The sequence below is a fragment of the Siphateles boraxobius genome, unplaced genomic scaffold, assembly GCF_051911475.1.
Source record: "Siphateles boraxobius isolate OS27281-9 unplaced genomic scaffold, OSU_SipBor_1 13, whole genome shotgun sequence".
Lineage (NCBI taxonomy): Eukaryota > Metazoa > Chordata > Actinopteri > Cypriniformes > Leuciscidae > Siphateles > Siphateles boraxobius.
In genome coordinates, this window is record NW_027508733.1 from 20,926,217 (window position 1) to 20,945,000 (window position 18,784).

The window sequence follows — 18,784 nt, forward strand, 5'->3', positions numbered from 1 at the left end:
GTGCTTTAGAAAAAAAAAACATTACTGGTGTGCATCTTGAGACAAAACAATGGCACTGACATCTTTTAAGATAAGTCAGTGCAAGTTGCTTTTAGTTAAAACAGCTCAAACATGCATTTTCGCCTGGGACTAGCTTAAGCCTAATTGTCATACTAGATGATATACACCAATAATCCAAAACATGACCACCTGCCTAATATGCTGCTGGTCCACAGCATGCTGTAAAAACAGTGCTGACCCGCCAAGGCATGGACAAGACCACAGAAGGCGTCCTCTGGTCTCTGGCACCAAGACGTTAGCAGCAGATCCTCCAAGTCCTGTAGGTTGCGAGGTGGAGCCATCGAGAATTGAACTTTTTGGTTCAACACATCCTACCGATGCTCAATTGGACTGAGATCTGGGGAATTTGAGGGACAGGGCAACACCTTAAACTCTTTATCGTGTTCCTCAAACCATTCTTGAACAATGTGTGCAGTGTGGCAGAGTGCATTATCCTGCTGAAGGAGGCCATGGTTTACCTGGTCTGCAACAAAGTTTGGTTAGGTTCCACGTGTCAAATTTACATCCACATGAAATGCCGGACCCAGGGTGTCCCAACAGAACTTTGCCTAGAGCATCACACTCCCTCCAGCAGCTTTTCATTGTCTCAGAGTGCATCCCGGTGCCTTCACTTCCCCAGGTAAACTGTGCACAAGAACACGCCCGTCCACATGATGTAAAAGAAAATGGGAATTGTCGGACCTGTCAACATTCTTCTACTGCTCCAAGGTCCAGTTCTGACGTGCCCATTAAAGGCACTTTTGACGGTGGGCAGGGGTCATCATAGGCACTTTGATTATTCTACAGCTACGCAGCCCCATAAACAGCAGACTGTGAAGCACTGTGTGTTGTGACACATTTCTCCCATAACCATTAAGATTTTGTGTGACTTGTGTCACAGTAGACCTTGTTTGCATACTTACACCAGACAGGATGGCCTTTGTCGTCCTCGTGCACTGATGACCCTTGGGCGTCAAACACCCTGTCGTCGGTTTGTGGTTTGTCCATCCTCGCACCAATATTGGTAAATTTTCACCACTGTTGACTGGGAACAACACTAGCCTTGCATTTTAGAGATACTCAGACCTAGTTAGTCACCTTGCCATAACAATTTAGCCCTTGTCAAAGACTCTGAGATCTTTATTCCTGCCCATTTCTCCTGCATTCAACACATTCATTATGATAACTGATTGTTTAACATCTAATCTACCCAGACCTTAATATGTGGCCTTGTTATATGGTCAATGATATTCGCTTCACCTGTGACTGATCACATTTTACTATCGAATTAGCGGCAATTCGGGGGCAGCAATTGCTTGAATGGTGGGTTCATCGGCCTATTATTCTTAATGAAAACCCAAACTAGAAAAACAACTAACCCTTTGCAGGTTCCCTATTAGCATTGGGTTCAAATCCAAAATATTGCCAAATGGACGCTTTTACATTTAGTTTTGGAACCAAATCTTCCGTCACGTGATAAGTGAAATCTGTCTCCTGGTGCTGATCTGTGCAGTGACTGCACAAGCTGCATTGAGCAGACGTGTTAAATTTTTAATTGTAAATTCTGTTCTCTAACTGAATTAAATTATTTTTATTACTATAAAAAATCAGAATGATGGTGGGGGTGGTGCCGTGGTGGGCAAGCAATGTAACCGTTGTTGCAGCTGAACATCGTGTAACACCAGTAAAACAGAGTATCAAATCAAGCCTACGCAGAATACATCACGCCTTCTAAATGATAAAGCCAATAGCTGATTTGCAAAGTTATTGCGTCACTGCAGCTGACGATAGAACCTGAGGCTCGCGCTTAGGACTACACGTGAATTGGCTTGTCCAGCCTGGAAAATATGTTTTTTTAAACACAATTTGAGCCTATGAAACAACATGTGTAGGATAGTGCGTGCCAGATTCTGTTGCTGATTTAAAATTTTACTTAATTGTGAGTTCAGCAAGCACTTTTTGAGATTTTAAAATTCCCCAATTCAAATAGATAGGACTTGGTCTTGGATGCCCCAGAGGCATTGCAAATATGGCCACATAGTGAACAGACTTTCCTTGAAAGAGACTTTGTCTGTGGTCTCTTCCCATTTGAAAAACCGCAATCAATCAGCGACACAAATGCAGATTCAAGTAGCTTTATTGACAATTCGACAATGTAAAAAGGCTTTACATTGCCAAAGCATTGGCAGGGCTCTGATCCAATTGTGTTGAGCATTGTCAAATTTACAGAGCCACTCAAACAGAGGTTATTTACGCCACTGTCTGAAAGGCATCAGTTTTGCCAAGATACACTGAAGAATGTGTATTCAAGGACTACCACACTATGCAATAGGTGGTATTTTTCATCATCTCTGTCTGTCGGAATGTGTAGTGTGTGCGTCGTGTCATGTGGTAGAGACCTATATAAATGACTGGTGGTCTCATCATCGATCTTCAGTCTTATCAAGATGACTACAGCGTACAGCCTGTTGCTTTCAGTGGCTTTGACCAGCTTGACACTGACTGGTTAGTAAAATCATACTTTACTGATAATACAATAACTACACTGATTCTTGTTAACTCAAACTTGTATCTTGATTGGTTTAGGTACATTTGGAGCTGATATCATCAATGGCAAAAAAGCCAAGAAGAGCTCCATGCTTTACATGGCATCAGTTCAGATTGAAGAACAACACAAATGTGGAGGATTCCTGATCGACCCGAGCTACGTGCTCACGGCCGCACACTGCGATAAAAGGTATATGATAGTTAGTCTACTGTTAAACTGGGATATGTTTGGTGTTCAACAAAACTGTTCACTAAACTGCAATTGTGTTAATGTTAAAGTGGCAACATGACTGTGGTCCTGGGCACCCACAACATCAGTCCACAAGTGGCGAATCTGAGAAGATATACAGTGCAAAATAAACATAAGCACCCATCTTTCAAAAACGTGAAAACTGGCAATGACATCATGCTTCTGAAGGTACAATATTTCATAAATAAAAACAATAATAATAATATACATTTATACTTTAACTATAAATGATATACATTTATTACACATACAATTAATGGTCATCGTGAAGACCTCACATTTCTTGTGTGGAATTCTAGCTGTCCAAAAAGCTGAAACGTGCAAAAACCATCAAAATCCCGAGCAATGACAAACCACTGAAGCCTAAATCCAAGTGCCAGGTTGCTGGATGGGGTAAAACCGAACAGCTTAATGTGGTGAACGATCTGCTGGTGACAGACGTGTCGACTATCAACTTCACAACCTGCAAGACCATGTGGGAGAAAGTGCAAGTAAAACTCCCAGACAATGTCTTGTGCGCTGGGGGTTTCGAGACTAAAAGTGGCGCTTGTCAGGTGCGTGGTGAAATTTCATAATTTGCTATTCTACTTACTTCTGAACTTAATTGGTTATCAATCATTGTTCTTGCAGGGTGATTCAGGTGGACCGCTAGTGTGCAGTGGGAAAGCTGTGGGCATCGTCTCTTTTAACATGAAAGATCACTGCGACTACCCAAATGTTCCCAATATTTACACTCAAATTTCAAAATACACAGTCTGGATCAAGAAGGTGATCAATGGAGGTGCCTGATGTCTTTAAAACGGAATTGTACTGTTGTGCAGTTTGCTAAACTCAGATTTTATGATGAGGTGAATGCTACCTGTAAAACATTTTTAATAAAAGCGAGAAAAGAGCAATAAAACTCATTAAGCAATGACTCTGCATTTCTTTATTTCTAAAGTGCCACTTCACAGAGAGCGAAACCTTTCAGGGGCTGTTTGATACTCAACCACAGCTAAAGTTCACAGCCATCACCACATCCTAGAAGTTACACAACAGTCTTTTTAAATAGGAATAGATGCAGCACTGGGGGGGGGGGGGGGGGGGGGGGCTTCGTTTAAAAAGCCCTGAAGACACAAGCAATCGATTTGTCAAGGTGTAAAGTGTCTCTACAGAAATGAACAGATCTCATTCAGTCTCATTTTGCCGTTTCTTAGACGGTCACAAAAACGTTGTTGGTGCATGAGGCAGGTTAAAAAAAAAAACTGCTTCTGAAAAAACTCTCATCATTTGTTTTATTTCCTTTTTTTTTTTCAGGTTTAAAACGGATCCCTGCTCAACTACGTAGGCCATAATGCACAAAAAACCCACAAACCCTGTTTTTTCCCCCCACGTACACGTTCTCTTAATCTAACATGTTCTGGTAATACAACGTATGTGGCCACAGAAAACTTTCAAAATGAGTCAAGACGTGCAGAAAGAAGTTGGGGTCCATCATGACACAAATGCAGCATCACTCTGTGGTAAAGCTGAATTGTGTCACTAACTTGTGCTTTTATGTGGTTAACAGATCGTTTCCGAGATTAACTTCCATAGTCTTGTAAACAATGTTTAAAAAAAAAAAAAAAACATTCACGCAGAAGAATTCCATCCATCAAAATATTTGACATGATTTATTTTACATTAGACAAAGCAACATTGGATTATAAACTATACAAAACTCCATTTGTGTCTATATGAAAAGGGAATTTTGGGTGAGCCAATGCCAGAACAGACCAGCTCCAGGAAGGGATTTCTCAAATAAATAAAATAGTCCAACAATAATATACATATAGAACACTCTTGTATTATTATGTTTAAATTTGGATTCATCTCAAAATTTATACCATTGTAATAATCATATTTGAATTTTATAAACTCTAATTGTCGTTCCTCAAAACTTAATGAAATTCAGACTGGTGTATATGAGGGTGAAAACGCTTTTCTTGCACGTCTTCTCAGATGCTGAAACTTTGAAGGTCTAATTGCTTATTTTAAATGGTTTTTAGCATATTGAAGGCCTTGTTTGGTGTAGTCACTAACTGTGGATGGAGCAACCGATAGAGCGTGGATAGACTTCTGGACCCCTGAGTGAAATAACAGAGCGATTACAAGACTACAGTATACTCATATATGTGGTAAAACGGATTATATATATATATATATATATATATATATATATATATATATATATATATATATATATATATATATATATACATACACGCACACATAAAAACATTTTCCACCAAATAAACAATTGCTTACCTGAGTTCCATGCGTTCAGTGGGGAGAACTCAATTTTGGGCGTGGCCGGAAGCTGAAATATTGCATTAAATATGTCATAAAGTGGTTTGAGACAGTAATATTGAGAAATATATATTCTATTTGTACGAATTTTAAAATGTAGTTTTTTCCTGTGATGGCAAAGCTGTATTTTCAGCATCATTACTCCAGTCTTCAGTGTCACATGATCCTTCAGAAATAATTCTTGTATTATTTAAAGTGCCACTATTATGCTATTTTAAAGGTTTCTAATTTTGTCTCCTGAAAACAGGTTTACATGCATCAAAGTAGGGCTGTCGCAATAACAGCAATATTGTAGTACTGCGCTTCTGACAAGCCAAACATAGAGGAATGCAAGTAGCCGCAATATTCGCATGTTTTCTTTTTTCATAAGGCAATAGCCCACTTGTTTTCAACGTTCATGTGTACTGAATGTCAAATAAGTAAATAATGATAACAAGACTGTGTCTATCATGGCGATTTGTACAGAGGCTCCGTGGACTTACACTTAACACGCCTAAACAGACAGTGAATGAGAGATCGACTGAGCGCGTGCGATTACCTGCGTCTGTCTTTGAGGTCAAGTCATAAATATTCGTGAAAAGGTTGCCGTGTCCAAGGAAAGCGAAATATTTGTCATATCCTTTTAATGTGTAAGGGCATATTTACCATGAATGGGGTCAGCGCTGGTCAATGGATTGAATCCATGCCATTGGTCTCTATTAAGTGAAGCATCAGCTTCAGCGTTACCCATGCGACGCATTGCTGGTCAGCTGAGCCTTGAAAAGTGGAGCTCAATAATTAACACCCACTTTTATTACATATATCTTTTAATGAATGCGGTTTGAACATGTTCGTTGAATGAACGGTTTAATGACACACTTAAAGACAGTCCCTTGCTGTCACCTAGTGGCTTAACAATGTAACAGCGCACTGAGTAACAGCCTGTCTATACGCAGAGACGAAGACGATGACACTGGTGAAATATCAGCAGAAAGCCTCTTATCCAGTCAGATTAGAGGATCTGAACTAACTGTTACACATATGCCTAATGAGCTTATTGTCAGATTTATGTTCTGTTATGTGGACCCTTATTTTGACATTCTCTTCTGTTTACTTCACTTCCGGTTTCAACTCTGTTTAGTTTCGGTTACATTGGTTACCGAATATGTCCTCGTTTTTGTGCATGCTAACCACATAGTAACACTAATTTATATAGGAACAAATAAATATAAATAAATCAAAGTAAATGGCGATAATACCGCACCACTCAAAATTACCGCAAGGGAAATTCCTTCACCGCGACAGCCCTACATCAAAGGTCAAAAAACCCTTTCATTTTCTCATAATATACATCACATTATTCAAAGATTCGCAAACGACTCGTCCGATGATACAGTCTCACTAAATCCCTCCTTTCCGTGAGCTACTCTGCTCTGACTGGCCAGACGGCCCAGTCTGTCGTGATTGGTCTACCTCCATCAACACAAACGACGTGTATATTTCAAATGTATCGTTGTGCATATACGGGAATTGTATCAATAACAGTGCATATGTTCGCACAGCTGATTTGCAGAAGTATTTCAGTAAGACAGTTTTAGTCCAGGCAAAGTAGCGTTTTACGACAGACTAATTGTAAAAGAATTCTTTGCAGCTTAGATCATTTCTATGAGGTGTCCAGAACAACATACTAAAAGTCCTAAGAAATCCTAGTTGAGGAAATATGTTAAATTATCAATCCGAGATGTGTGCCAATTCATAGATGCCACCTACGTCACTAGAAATAGAACGCCGCCATATTGACGACCGATCTCGCCCGGCACCGCCCAAACTGCCCATTTGAATGAGAGAGAAAGACAGAGATAGATAGATAAAATTGTAATTTTAGGTTCCGATCCTTATTTGTTACCCCCAGTTTTCTTTTGTCCTTTATCATCTGCCCCAGACTTGCCCCAATTTGCCTTCCATGATATATATATTTACCTTGTGCATAACCCCTCCCCATACAGTGGGGATCGCTTGAAGGCTTTCAAAGAATACAGACGCGTATCAATATGCTGTGGCTGGATGGGTTACAAACGTAAAAGTGCAGCACCTGGCCACCAAGGATTTATATTTAATCATGGGAAATGTTGGTATTATAAAAATAAATCAAATGTATGATTTTGGTGGTAGTTTGCTCTGACTAGGTAGCGAGTTGTTAGCTAAGTGGCTCAGCTGGTAGCTTGCTAGCCACGGCTCACGGCTAGCTGTCATTAATCTGGATTAGGCCTGTCGTGATAGTCAATAAATCAATGAATCAATATTAGACATTCATACAATATGAGAAATTTTTTCTATCCTTTTCTTTTGGTATAGAATAAAATACCAGTTCAGGGTTCCTCTTTCAGCTGTTGTTGCATAACATATTGCAGGCAGTACTGAGACCGCCGGTCGTCAAGATGGCGGCGCAAAGCTACAGTGACGTCATGTGAACCGAACGAATAAGGCCAGACAACAATACACCCCCATGGGGCTATTTTTTTCCTTTACTTCTATCAAAATTAAACTTTACACAATGAAAGTACCCATGAAAAGTAAAATTTTTTGTATTACAAGTTTCTTTGAAAATTAATTTGAATATGCAAATGAGCTATACACTAATCGAATATGCCCAAAAAACACCCAAATAGGCTTAATTTTTTCCTTTACTCCTACCACAATAAAACTTTACAAAGTAAAAGTATACATGAAAAGTAACTTTTTTTGTATTACAAGTTTCTTTTGAAATGAATCGGAATATGCACATGAGCTCCACACTTATTGAATATGTCCTAATTTGCAAGGGCAGAAACACCCTTCATATGTATGACAAATCAGCCCAATCTTCATCCAATCATCCTACTGCCAATGGGTGATGGCAATGCTGCTTTTAGACTGGCCTCTAACCTGAAAACTGCCTGGCTTGGTAGTTCCTGCCAGGGGCATAACCCCCGCCGGTATAGTCTTTAGGGGTCACGGAGGCACACAAGCCTCCCACCACGACAAGGTAGCAACAACAGGGGAGGGTTTTTTTTTGTGGTGTTTTTTAGTTGTTGTTTTTTTATCCAGCCTGGATCCTCGACTCCTTCTCTGTGGCTCTTGGTTCTGGCACCCCCCATATCAGTTCCTGGTTTGTTCTTTGCTTGGTTCTTCCCCTCTGGGTCATATTCATCTGATAAATCAGGCAACTGTGAGTTTGTGCAGCTAGTACCACGACATTCTCCGCAAATGGCAGTGCAAGGGAGTCCATTTTTTTTGCATGTGCATCTCTTTGTGCTGCAGTCTTTCTTGCAACTACAGCGGATTACATCTAGCATTTCTGGTGGTGCCGCAGGCTGATCGATCATTATTGGCATAAATCTCCCATCCAAAACATGCCACCCCGAGTCTTTTGGGTCCATACATTCACTTCCCCCTTTCCACTCCATTATTTGGTAAAAGACCCGAAGACTATGGAACTTTTTCAGCTGTTGACGTTGGAGGGAGAGTTTGAGGTTCCGCTAGAGATGAGTTCTGAGTTACTTTATCACAGAATCGCCTGTATCACAGCATATCCGTGATTCATCTTTTTCGCCTCTATTCAGTGATACTAGAGCTTTTTCACCTGCTGCAATGATGATGCCTTTTTCCACATTTTCCTGTGACTGGCTGAACACCTTAGCTTGTTCAAGAAAGCTAGTGTCATTCTTTACTTTTTTCAGTGCCATTCCCTTTCCTATGCCAAATAGACGAGACGTAGAATAACAGCCTAAAATGGCATCGATAAAGAGGAGATTGTCACGCACCGTGGGACCAAGTAGCTCCTTCGTCTGCTTTATGCACCATATCCGTCTTGTTTTTGTTGTTTTCTTTGGTTTCTTAGAAGCACTGAAAAAAACTGTTCAAAGCAGCCCCATTGAAGTCAATGGACGCTGGGCTTCAACAGAGAAATGCACTGTGACACTACGGGAATCTATGAGAAGGAAATCGAGTCAGCCGACCTGCTATAAGTATCTGATTCTGAACAAACTCGTCTTCGAGATGAACGTGTTCTAACAAATTTTTAGTCAATAAAATGTTAACACAATAATACACATTTGACCATTAATTTTTTTGACTTTATAGGGGAAGCTGAGCTTCCCTTGCAGTCTTAAAGAAATCGCCACTGCTTCCTGCCCATAAGTCAATTAGGCCTAGTGTTGAGCTCATTTGCATATTTAAAATAGATTTTTCCAAGAAACTAGCTACATACATTTTTGTTTTACAAGATACTAACTGGTAAAACAAAAATGTTCCTTTTCATGTATACTTTCACTGTGTGAGGTTTGATTGTGATAGGAGTAGAGGAGAAAACAAGCCCATTAGGGTGTGTTTTGGGCATATTCGATTAGTATATTGCTCATTTGCATATTCAAATTCATTTTCAAAGAAACTTCTAATACAAAGGTTTTACTTTTCATGTAGACTTTCATTGTGTATAGTTTTATTGTGGTAGGAGTAAAGGAAAAAAATAAGCCTATTTGGGTGTATTTTGGGCATATTCGATTAGTTTAGCTCATTTGCATATTAAAACTCATTTTCAAAGAAACTTGTAATACAATTTTTTTTTTTACTTTTCATGGATACTTTCATTGTATAAAGTTTTGTTTTGATAGGAGTAAAGGAAAAAAATAGCCCCATTGGGGTGTATTCCAGGATTCTTTGATTACTAACCAGTTCAAAGAAACTGCATTTATTTGAAATAGAAATCTTTTGCAACATTATTAAAGTGTTACTGTTGCTTTTGATCAATTTAATGTGTTCTTGCTGAATATAAGTTTGTTTTTTTTTAAACACCAACTTACCAATCCTAATTTTTTAAATAGTAGTTTATTCTTTCCCTGCTGTCAATCGTTGTAAATAAATGTCTGGTGAGGTTTAGTTGGTGTTCTCTGACGTTCTTTATATACATTTACACTGCACTGAATGTCACAGTCAGTTTTCAGTTTCAGTTATACGTTCAGTATCATGTAACGTTACTTTTCGTACCACAAAGCCAAAGTACTTCATCCATTCCTCCACAGCTGGTGGGATGGCTGCTTTAGCTCGGCCCAAGGCAACAGATCCCTCCTCGCTACCTCCAAGAAGTCCCGAATCATATGCCACATACAGGGCTCCTCCTGCAATGGTCACCTTTGTGGCAAACCTAAGATATAACGTTACATAACAATTCAGTCATTCGAAGTCAAAAAGACACATTGAGAAGATGTTTGTTAGCACGCTAGCTATCCTTCACCTACTACGTTATGTAAATAAACACAGCTACTCAAACGCATGGTAATTTAATTTACAAGTATTATAAATACATTGAAAACTATAAAAAATAATAATGCACCAAATATGCCAATTAACATATCTCTTAAGCCCAAAGAGACCTTTGAAAGCTAACTGCTAATTAGCTCCATAAACAACAACGCAATGACACTTACTTGACTACAGGCAACATCTTGGCAGCCATGGTCTTAAAAAGCAACAGTATGCTAAAAAGTCCACAACTGTGAAACTCAACTTCACTAAATATTTTGCTCTTTCTTGACCAGGAATTCCACTGACAAGGGCATTTGCACCAGTGGAATCAACTGGAGGCAATAAAGTTGGTTTTGAATGCCTTTAGACGTTCGCAATCCGCAGATTCGACTAAATAAACGTCGTATGTATATAAATGTTATTTGTGGTTCTGTAATAATAATAAAAAACGAAAAACGAATTAAAAAAATAAAATAAAAAATAAAAAATAAAAGCACACTGTTGTTAGTGTTAATAATAAATGACTTGGTTTTATTTATTTGTTGAATGTGCCGCCATGACCACTCCATGCACTTGCTGTCAGACGCTGTTTCAGTAAGAAAAAAATAATTTACTCTGATATTGTGGTATTATGTAAAAGGAATCTCTTTCTAAGCCCTAACAACGTAAATGTCAGATATAATAAGTAACTCAATAGCTTAGCCATGCAAAGGGTTACTGAAAATTAATACTTAATCATGAATTTCGGTTTTTATTTTCAAGGTTTTTTTCAAGGTTTTTTATTTCGGTTTTTATTCTTTTTTATTTTATTAACACACAAAATATATTTTTTAGATAATAATTACAACAAAACTTAAAATATTTGTTAATACACCAGTAACAGGCTACTAGTGCGTTTGTTGTTCTCAAGACTATTTAATCGCCACTTAAATCGGATTGTACTTTGGTTTGGCTCCGCCTGTCTGACACGATCTGGTTCTGCAGGTTCTTTGGTTATGTCTACTGACTTTTGACAGTTGATCAGTTCAAGGACACATTTATGTTACCTGTGCTGTCGCATCTTCTACAATTTTTCACAAATGAAGCTTTATGCCAAGTTACTGTTACTGTGCAGCATAGGCGTCGCTTTCATTGCGGTTCGATGGAGTGCTACGTCGTTTAATGAGGGTGAGTTGAACAGCCTTTATGTTTATCTGTGGTGTAATAAAATGTAATATTCGTAGGCTATAGCCTGTGTAATAACAGATTAAAGTCATGTGCAAGACTCATTATGCATCTAATAGTAGCTAAATAGTTCTAGGCTATTTCAGGTAATTAGAGTAAATAGCTAGGTATTTGCACTTTTGCAAACTAATATTTTACATAGCCTACCTTGCTGTTGAGATTCTCTCTCTTGTATGTGGTTAATTAAAAGTAATTCTGAAATAATAATAATAAAACAATTCTTTAAATGTTTTAATATGTTCCTCAAAACTCAAGTAAGCACTCAGAAATGTGATTTTTGTCCAATAATATACTGTAGAAAAGTTTGGAGTTTGACATCAGTGAAAAAAAAGATTTATATATATATATATATATATATATATATATATATATATATATATATGGATGTACATGTCAGGAAAGTACATCAGTCAGAATTAAAATTTGAAAGTGATTTTCATATTTATTTCCATTCATCATTTTTTTTGTCACTATGATAAAATCAGCTCTGTGTTACGCAAGGCAAGATAACAAAAATTATCTGAACAGTTGCATATGCAATGCATAATATTATTTTATTTCTTTATGTGTTAGTACGTGGGTGAGTGTGTTAAAGAAAGAACCCGCATGAACTTCGTAAACTGAAATAAACTGGCCCATTCATAACAGTTAAGTTGATTATTATACTTCATCCCATTGAAAATTGATTGGCAACTCATGTGATAGATGTATAAATATTGAATACGGTTAACAAACATCCCTCCAAGAATTTTTTATTTTGCAGCCTACAGTGACATTTATACAATTAAGCGCCTCTGCCCCGCAGGTTAGCAGCTGTACAAAGGACCTCGTTTTGCCCTCAAAATAATTACTGTTACCGCAGACTGTTTGTCATAATACAGAGAGACTATTGGAAAAGTTTAATATATCTTTCTACCCAATGGGCATGACTAATGAGAAACGCCATACATAAAATCTTTTAGCAAACTGACATTGCAATAACCTAAAAAGCATAGAAAGCTGGTTTTATCATTTGACCTTTACAACCATGAACATTAAAGCTGCAGTAGGGAGTTTTGAGAAAATGTTGACTTAGCCTGAAAATTTGAACAAGCACAACTTACAGGTCCAACCCCCTTTCTCTCGGCTACGCTACAGCCCTCCCTCCACAGCTCCTCCCCCACAGCGGAGCCTGCCGTGAACCCGCAGGCTAGTAAGCAGGACCACCGATGACGGCGGATTATAAACAGTTACGGAACATTCACTAATACGGACGAAACATCAACAATATGCTTTACATTGACTATGGCCTGCCCATACTTTGACTACAAACTTGGTCCTCAAATCATTATGTATTTTCCAATACATGTAACTTTATAACGTTGCCCTCTTTCTAGAAGTTATAAATAGCTAGTGAGATAACGTTAAAGGATTAGTTCACTTTTAAAAAAAACTTTTGCTGATAATTTACTCACCCCCATGTCATCCAAGATGTCAATGTCTTTCTTTCTTCAGTCGAAAAGTAATTAAGGTTTTTGATGAAAACATTCCAGGCTTTCCCTCCATTTAATGGACTTCAATAGGACACAAACGTTTCAAGGACCAAATGACAGTTTCAGTGCAGCTTCAAAGGGCTTTAAACGATACCAGACGATGAATAAGGGTCTTATCTAGTGAAACGATCGGTCATTTCAAAAATAAATAAAAAACTTTAAGTTTTTTTGAGCACCAATGCTCGCCTTGCTCTGTTCTGTGATGCACGTTCGTGATCCTGTTCGAACTCGTTCATCAAAATGAGCAAACCTTTTTTCACGTCATTTCGTTCGTTGAATGAACGAAATGACTCGAAAAAAGATTTGTTCATTTGGATGAACGAGTTCGAACAGGAGAGTCAAGAACGACGGTACGCGCTCGCGCTGTGCAAGAGAGGGGTGATCAACGCGTACACGAGCGTGATTGACACTGCTAAGACATTCCTCCTGGCTCTGATTGGTTGTTGCTGACCAGGAGCGGTGTATTTCTGCAAATGGCAATAGGACCACAGGGAGGAGCCAGAGGAGCTTGATTTTTTCACAGATTATCTGACTCATATTCTACTGTCAGGACATAATGACAGTTTTAACAAATATTCATTTACAAAAGTTACCTACTGGAGCTTTAAAGGGGTCATATAATGGTACATGCACTTTTACAAGTTGATTGTACTGAAATGTGTTTTGGCAGTGCCTGTACACAACCATCATATAATGATAAAAATCCATCCAGTGATTTTGTTTTAATCTCCTTATATGTATTCCCCTGTCTCAAATTGAGCCGTTCGACCGTGTGACGTCACATGGTCGGACGCCCCTCCCACGATTGTTGATTGACAGCAGCGTTGCAACACAGACCCGCCCTCGCTCGTGAGGGAGCTGTCAATCATAGTCCGCGCGGACCGGTGTCGTGCCGAAAAGTACGCTGGAGCACTGTCTATGAGCAAAATGGAGTCTTAGCGAAGTGGTGTTCTATTCTTAGGTACAATAAGGAACACAGCAGTCATTTTAATGTTCCTAAATCCGAACCGCTGAAGACGCAGTGGCTGAGGTTGTTTTCGAAGGGAATATTCCCCACGATCAACATAAATGTTTTTAAGTTTGCGCGAATCATTTCACACACCAGACTGCTTTATATTGAGGAGGGTCAGTAAGCTGGTTTTGCTAAGAAGCTGCTCCTGAAAAAAGGATCGGTACCAACCAACTAGGCTATTCGTGTTCCTACTGCACCTCCAGAAGAACTGAAGTGAGTGTAACGTTTTATTAACCTTTATATTAATATTTATATGAATCTTTGCAAATCGCTAGCTTCACGATGAATGCGGCTAAGGTTTACACTCAGGGTACATTACGGCATGTTTTCTATGTACGACGTTCTCAATATAATTCATAATCCCACGTTTATAATGAACAACGCGTTATGGTTATTGTGTTACAAACGGTGTACGCACAGAACAGAGGGGCAGGGTGAGCAAAGCTCATTATCATTTAAAGACACATACACTTAAACGGCGTGCTGACAACAGAGCTGTTTTTGACCAGGTAAAATGAGTTTTTTCTTACAATACTAATGAGAATTTTTTATTAAAGTATATTACAAACGTTTAATTTAGACCCTAAAGAATCATATTAGCTTGTACAAAAATTGCATTATATGACCCCTTTAAGTAAACCATTATGAGGCATTTTTATGTAATGATATTTAGTCAACATTAAACTATGATTTGTGTCTTTTTAGAGTCTTTGAAAGGTGCCCGGGTGTTGGTGACCGGTGCCAGCACTGGCATCGGCGAGCAGTTGGCGTACCAATACGCCCGTTTAGGAGCACAACTCGTTATCACGGCGAGGAGAGGAAATGTCCTAGAAGAGGTCAATGAGCTTTACTTCTTTCCTTCATCATTTACATTTGATTCAAGGAGGTATGATTGTTTCAGAATGATTCCTCTGACTGCAGGTTGTGCGCAAGTGCCAGGAAATGGGGGCTCAAAAGGCCTTCTTCATCCCTGCGGACATGGCGAGCCCCTCCGATGCCGAGCGCGTGGTACAGTACGCCATCGAGCAGCTCGGGGGGCTGGATTTCCTGGTTCTGAACCACATCGGGCCCAGTCCATACAGAATGTGGAATGGAGACGTGGAGCACACGCGATGGCTATTACAGGTGTAGAATCACAATGAAGAAGAAAAAAGGTTTTCATAAAAGGATATTTCATCCCAAAAATGAGATTTCTATTATTATTTACTCGCCCTAATTTTGTTTCAAACCTGTATGATTTTCTTTCCACATTGGAACACAAAAGAAGATAGTTCGCATGATGTCCTGACTGCTCTTTTTCATACAATGAAAGCGAATGGGGACCAAAAATTACATAGCCCTGCTGTAAAGTTACCATTAATAGTAATCTCTGTAGCTCTCAAATCTCATTCAGACTGTATTCTCAAATATGACACATCAGGTCTTAATGGTAATATTTGGGTGAACTATACCTGTTACTTTTAATCCCATATGGTCAAACTAACTGAAATATATAACTTGATTTGTCTTTCATTCATCATACACTCTCTTAGGTGAATTTTCTCAGTTACCTACAGATGGCTCAGAAAGCTTTGCCGACTCTTGAAAAGAGTAAAGGATCGATAGTTGTTGTATCCTCCCTTCTAGGTGATTAAAATATGAAACTTTTCTCACAGCTCTTGCTGCTTAAACCAACGAACAAATGCTGAAATAACATCTAACTTTTTTTCACAGGAAAAATGTGCGGCCCCTTCGCTTTGCCGTATGCCGCAACTAAGTTTGCACTAAACGGTTTCTTTGGGGGCCTCCAGCATGAGCTAGCAATGCAAAAAAGCAATGTGTCCATAACCATCTGCGTACTTGGACTGATCGACACAGATAGTGCTATGGAGAAAATCAAGTGAGAACAAAATAACATCAAAATCTTTGGTGTTGTTCACTTTCTTTTGTATCTCATTGTTTTGTACAAATCTATACAGCACATTACAGCTCATGTTCCAGATAAAAGGCTAATTCTTCATGTCTTTTATGTGTTTACTGCAGAGGTTACATCAATATGACCGCATACCCTGCACATGAGTCCGCCCGGCACATTATCGAAGCTGGAGCATCTCGACAGCCTGAGGCATTTTACCCCTGGTACACCTTCTACGCCTGTCTCTTCAGGGATTGGTTCCCCTACTTCAGAGATCTGGCCATTCAAAACTCATACACATATAATCTATAAGTTAATACGGAACTAATTACTGAAAGCTGACTGTTCCTTTGGAATCCATGTGTGGAGAAGTGCATTTGTGGTTAGTGCATGAGCTCTGAAACAACAAGCCCTGGGGACAGTTACATAAACATAGCCATTAAGTTAAGACTATGTCTTAAAGGAGAACTCCGGGGCAAAATGAACCTGGGGTGTAATAACATTGGTACCGAGTCAGTACCATCGCGGAGCCATCTTTGGAAAACAGTCTCGACCAGTCGAACCACGAACGCCGTGCTACGAGCTGAACTGTGACTTGGAATCTCACAGTTCCTGTGTACGCGATGGTACTGTCTTTATAAAGTATATTATTATTAAACTGTCTGTACACTTACAAAGTTCTCAGTGCTTCGGTTTGTATGTAGAGACCCTCATTAAGCTACCATGTTAGTGTGGGGCTATTTTGAGCCTTTTTAGTGGTATTAACTAGCGATCTCTTTTTACTTATTATATGCCCCATTTACTAGCGTTATAAGCTGAACAGTTTTTAGAGATAAAACTCTTTACAGTCGATTATCATGAAAACAAATCCCAAAGAACAGTCGACTCGGTACCAATGTGTTATTACACCCCAGGTTCATCTTGCGCCGGAGTTCTCCTTTAACAACTATGACCAACTAGCAGTTAGTTAGGGGTTATCAGCCTTATGTTTTGTTATCAAATTAGACTAATCTACTTTTTTATGTAACTGGCTTAAAATAACTTTTGAGAACCTGATGTGAAATTTTTTATGTTTTAAACGAATTTTGACTATTAAAGATCGATTAAAGTGTTTTATAGTAGCCTACATTATCAAGGAATTATTGCTGCTGTAAGGATTAAAAGTGTTTATAAACTTGTCAATTTTACCATGTCTGTTCAAAACTGTGTGCCCTTTTTGGAAGAAGCTCTAAGAATTAGTTTGTAACGTCTGAAACATTCCCGGGTTTTTCTCCATGACTGTAAAGCACTCTGACCTCGCCTCATGTTTTCTTATCAGTGACTAACTGACCTATTGCCGACGCGAAAATATGCTATCATACTTGACAATAAAGATGTTACACTAAATGATTGCCGCTTGAGTTTTATTGCTGATAAAATTCAACATTTAGAGCTTACGCAACATTTGATAACGAATATGATGTTTAAGACAAAGAAGTGGGCGCGAGTTGTCTGTGTTGTTTTTGGCCCGTAGCCTAGCCTACACTAAATGTAAATCAGAAAAAGACGCGAATATGAAACAAATATACTCTGAGGTAACTTTAATAACTATTACACTGATTCAAAACTATAACTATATCATTAAGTTACATTGAACCTCTGTCCTTGGAATATGAGGGTTCTTTTCTTTACTTCAAGCATACTTCTTAAAGCTATTTACTTTGAATGTTGTAGCACAATATGTCCGGAAGAGGGCAGCAGTCTCTTAGCAAGCGATACAAAACAATTGTAAGTGCACGTGTTCCCCATTCAAGGTTTGACCAGTAGGTGGATTTATTGTATGATCGCCAAGAATCAAGATTAAGACTTTTCTCTTTTGAGTGAGTCCTTCATTAGAAAGATGCTCCACATTAATTCCGTGCAATTACCAATTGGGTCATAATATACTGACTTCACCAAAGAGCTAGATGAGTTGAAAGTATGCCAGGCTGTATCAATTCTCATCTACTTGACTGGGTTTAAGAGGAAAAATCAAAGCCAGAACCGCCTTCTACTTAACGTGCACTGCCTTAAGCATTATGCATATTCTATCTCTTTTTTACTCACACTTTCCCCTTCTTTCTCAGACACACACCCACACATGCCCGCATACACACTCATGATGGGGCCTCCAGGGGGAAGGCGCAGGCCCGGCTGCCTGGGATAGCAGCCAGTAACACCTGCAACAGATTAGAGCTCCTAATGCTGAGCAATAAATCCCCCACCCTGTCCTGCATCACCATGAACATGAACTGCAAAACTTTATCTATCTATCTATCTATCTATCTATCTATCTATCTATCTATCTATCTATCTATCTATCTCAGGACAGACATAGCATGCTTCATAAAATAACTGTTTAGATCTTTTTAAAAATCAGTTGATTCTATTCACAAAACTGGTTTAAATAATTTGTCCACAAAAACTAGTCCACTCTCAAGTCAACACACTGTCTGTCTAATTAGGTACGGATCTTAGTCTGTTCTATTATATCTCCAAATTATCCAAACATCTATAAAACAATTTTTAAGAAACAACATAAACTGTTTTTTACAACATAAAATATGGTATTTCACATTTAATGGCTTAAAATCCAACTTTTTTACTCTCTAAAAAGACCCCCAGTGTCCACAAATTACATCTGAATCTATAAACAGTACCACTGTTGTTCCGGACCC

The 18,784-nt window shown here is 38.8% G+C and overlaps 3 protein-coding genes across 3 annotated transcripts; 2 read left to right on the forward strand and 1 right to left on the reverse strand.

Annotated features, from left to right (window-relative positions):
- Window positions 1-2,425: 2,425 nt before the first annotated feature.
- LOC143736045 (granzyme B-like) lies at window positions 2,426-3,724 on the forward strand. Its single transcript, XM_077226577.1, has 5 exons — window positions 2,426-2,544; window positions 2,626-2,776; window positions 2,866-3,004; window positions 3,136-3,390; window positions 3,467-3,724. The coding sequence occupies exons 1-5, from the start codon at window positions 2,487-2,489 to the stop codon at window positions 3,623-3,625; spliced, it is 762 nt and encodes a 253-aa protein (XP_077082692.1). The 5' UTR covers window positions 2,426-2,486; the 3' UTR covers window positions 3,626-3,724.
- Window positions 3,725-4,460: 736 nt separating this feature from the next.
- Window positions 4,461-10,783, reverse strand: micos13 (mitochondrial contact site and cristae organizing system subunit 13). Its single transcript, XM_077226589.1, has 4 exons — window positions 10,609-10,783; window positions 10,169-10,325; window positions 5,123-5,174; window positions 4,461-4,941 (listed from the first exon to the last, which is right to left on the reverse strand). The coding sequence occupies exons 1-4, from the start codon at window positions 10,635-10,637 to the stop codon at window positions 4,844-4,846; spliced, it is 336 nt and encodes a 111-aa protein (XP_077082704.1). The 5' UTR covers window positions 10,638-10,783; the 3' UTR covers window positions 4,461-4,843.
- A 508-nt stretch (window positions 10,784-11,291) lies between these two features.
- On the forward strand, window positions 11,292-16,544 carry hsd11b1la (hydroxysteroid (11-beta) dehydrogenase 1-like a). Its single transcript, XM_077226575.1, has 6 exons — window positions 11,292-11,593; window positions 14,900-15,030; window positions 15,116-15,319; window positions 15,727-15,820; window positions 15,908-16,073; window positions 16,217-16,544. Exons 1-6 carry the CDS (start codon window positions 11,506-11,508, stop codon window positions 16,398-16,400), a joined length of 867 nt encoding a protein of 288 aa, XP_077082690.1. The 5' UTR covers window positions 11,292-11,505; the 3' UTR covers window positions 16,401-16,544.
- Window positions 16,545-18,784: the final 2,240 nt, after the last annotated feature.

Coding starts and splice junctions, on each gene's coding strand:
- hsd11b1la (XM_077226575.1), top strand. CDS start 11,506: ATGAAGCTTTATGCCAAGTTACTGTTACTGTGCAGCATAGGCGTCGCT. Junction 11,594..14,899: donor TGCTACGTCGTTTAATGAGG/GTGAGTTGAACA, acceptor GTGTCTTTTTAG/AGTCTTTGAAAGGTGCCCGG. Junction 15,821..15,907: donor TGTTGTATCCTCCCTTCTAG/GTGATTAAAATA, acceptor TTTTTTTCACAG/GAAAAATGTGCGGCCCCTTC.
- micos13 (XM_077226589.1), bottom strand. CDS start 10,637: ATGGCTGCCAAGATGTTGCCTGTAGTCAA. Junction 10,326..10,608: donor AAGATGTTGCCTGTAGTCAA/GTAAGTGTCATT, acceptor GTTATATCTTAG/GTTTGCCACAAAGGTGACCA. Junction 4,942..5,122: donor ACTGAACGCATGGAACTCAG/GTAAGCAATTGT, acceptor TATTTCACTCAG/GGGTCCAGAAGTCTATCCAC.
- LOC143736045 (XM_077226577.1), top strand. CDS start 2,487: ATGACTACAGCGTACAGCCTGTTGCTTTCAGTGGCTTTGACCAGCTTG. Junction 2,545..2,625: donor GACCAGCTTGACACTGACTG/GTTAGTAAAATC, acceptor TGATTGGTTTAG/GTACATTTGGAGCTGATATC. Junction 3,391..3,466: donor CTAAAAGTGGCGCTTGTCAG/GTGCGTGGTGAA, acceptor TTGTTCTTGCAG/GGTGATTCAGGTGGACCGCT.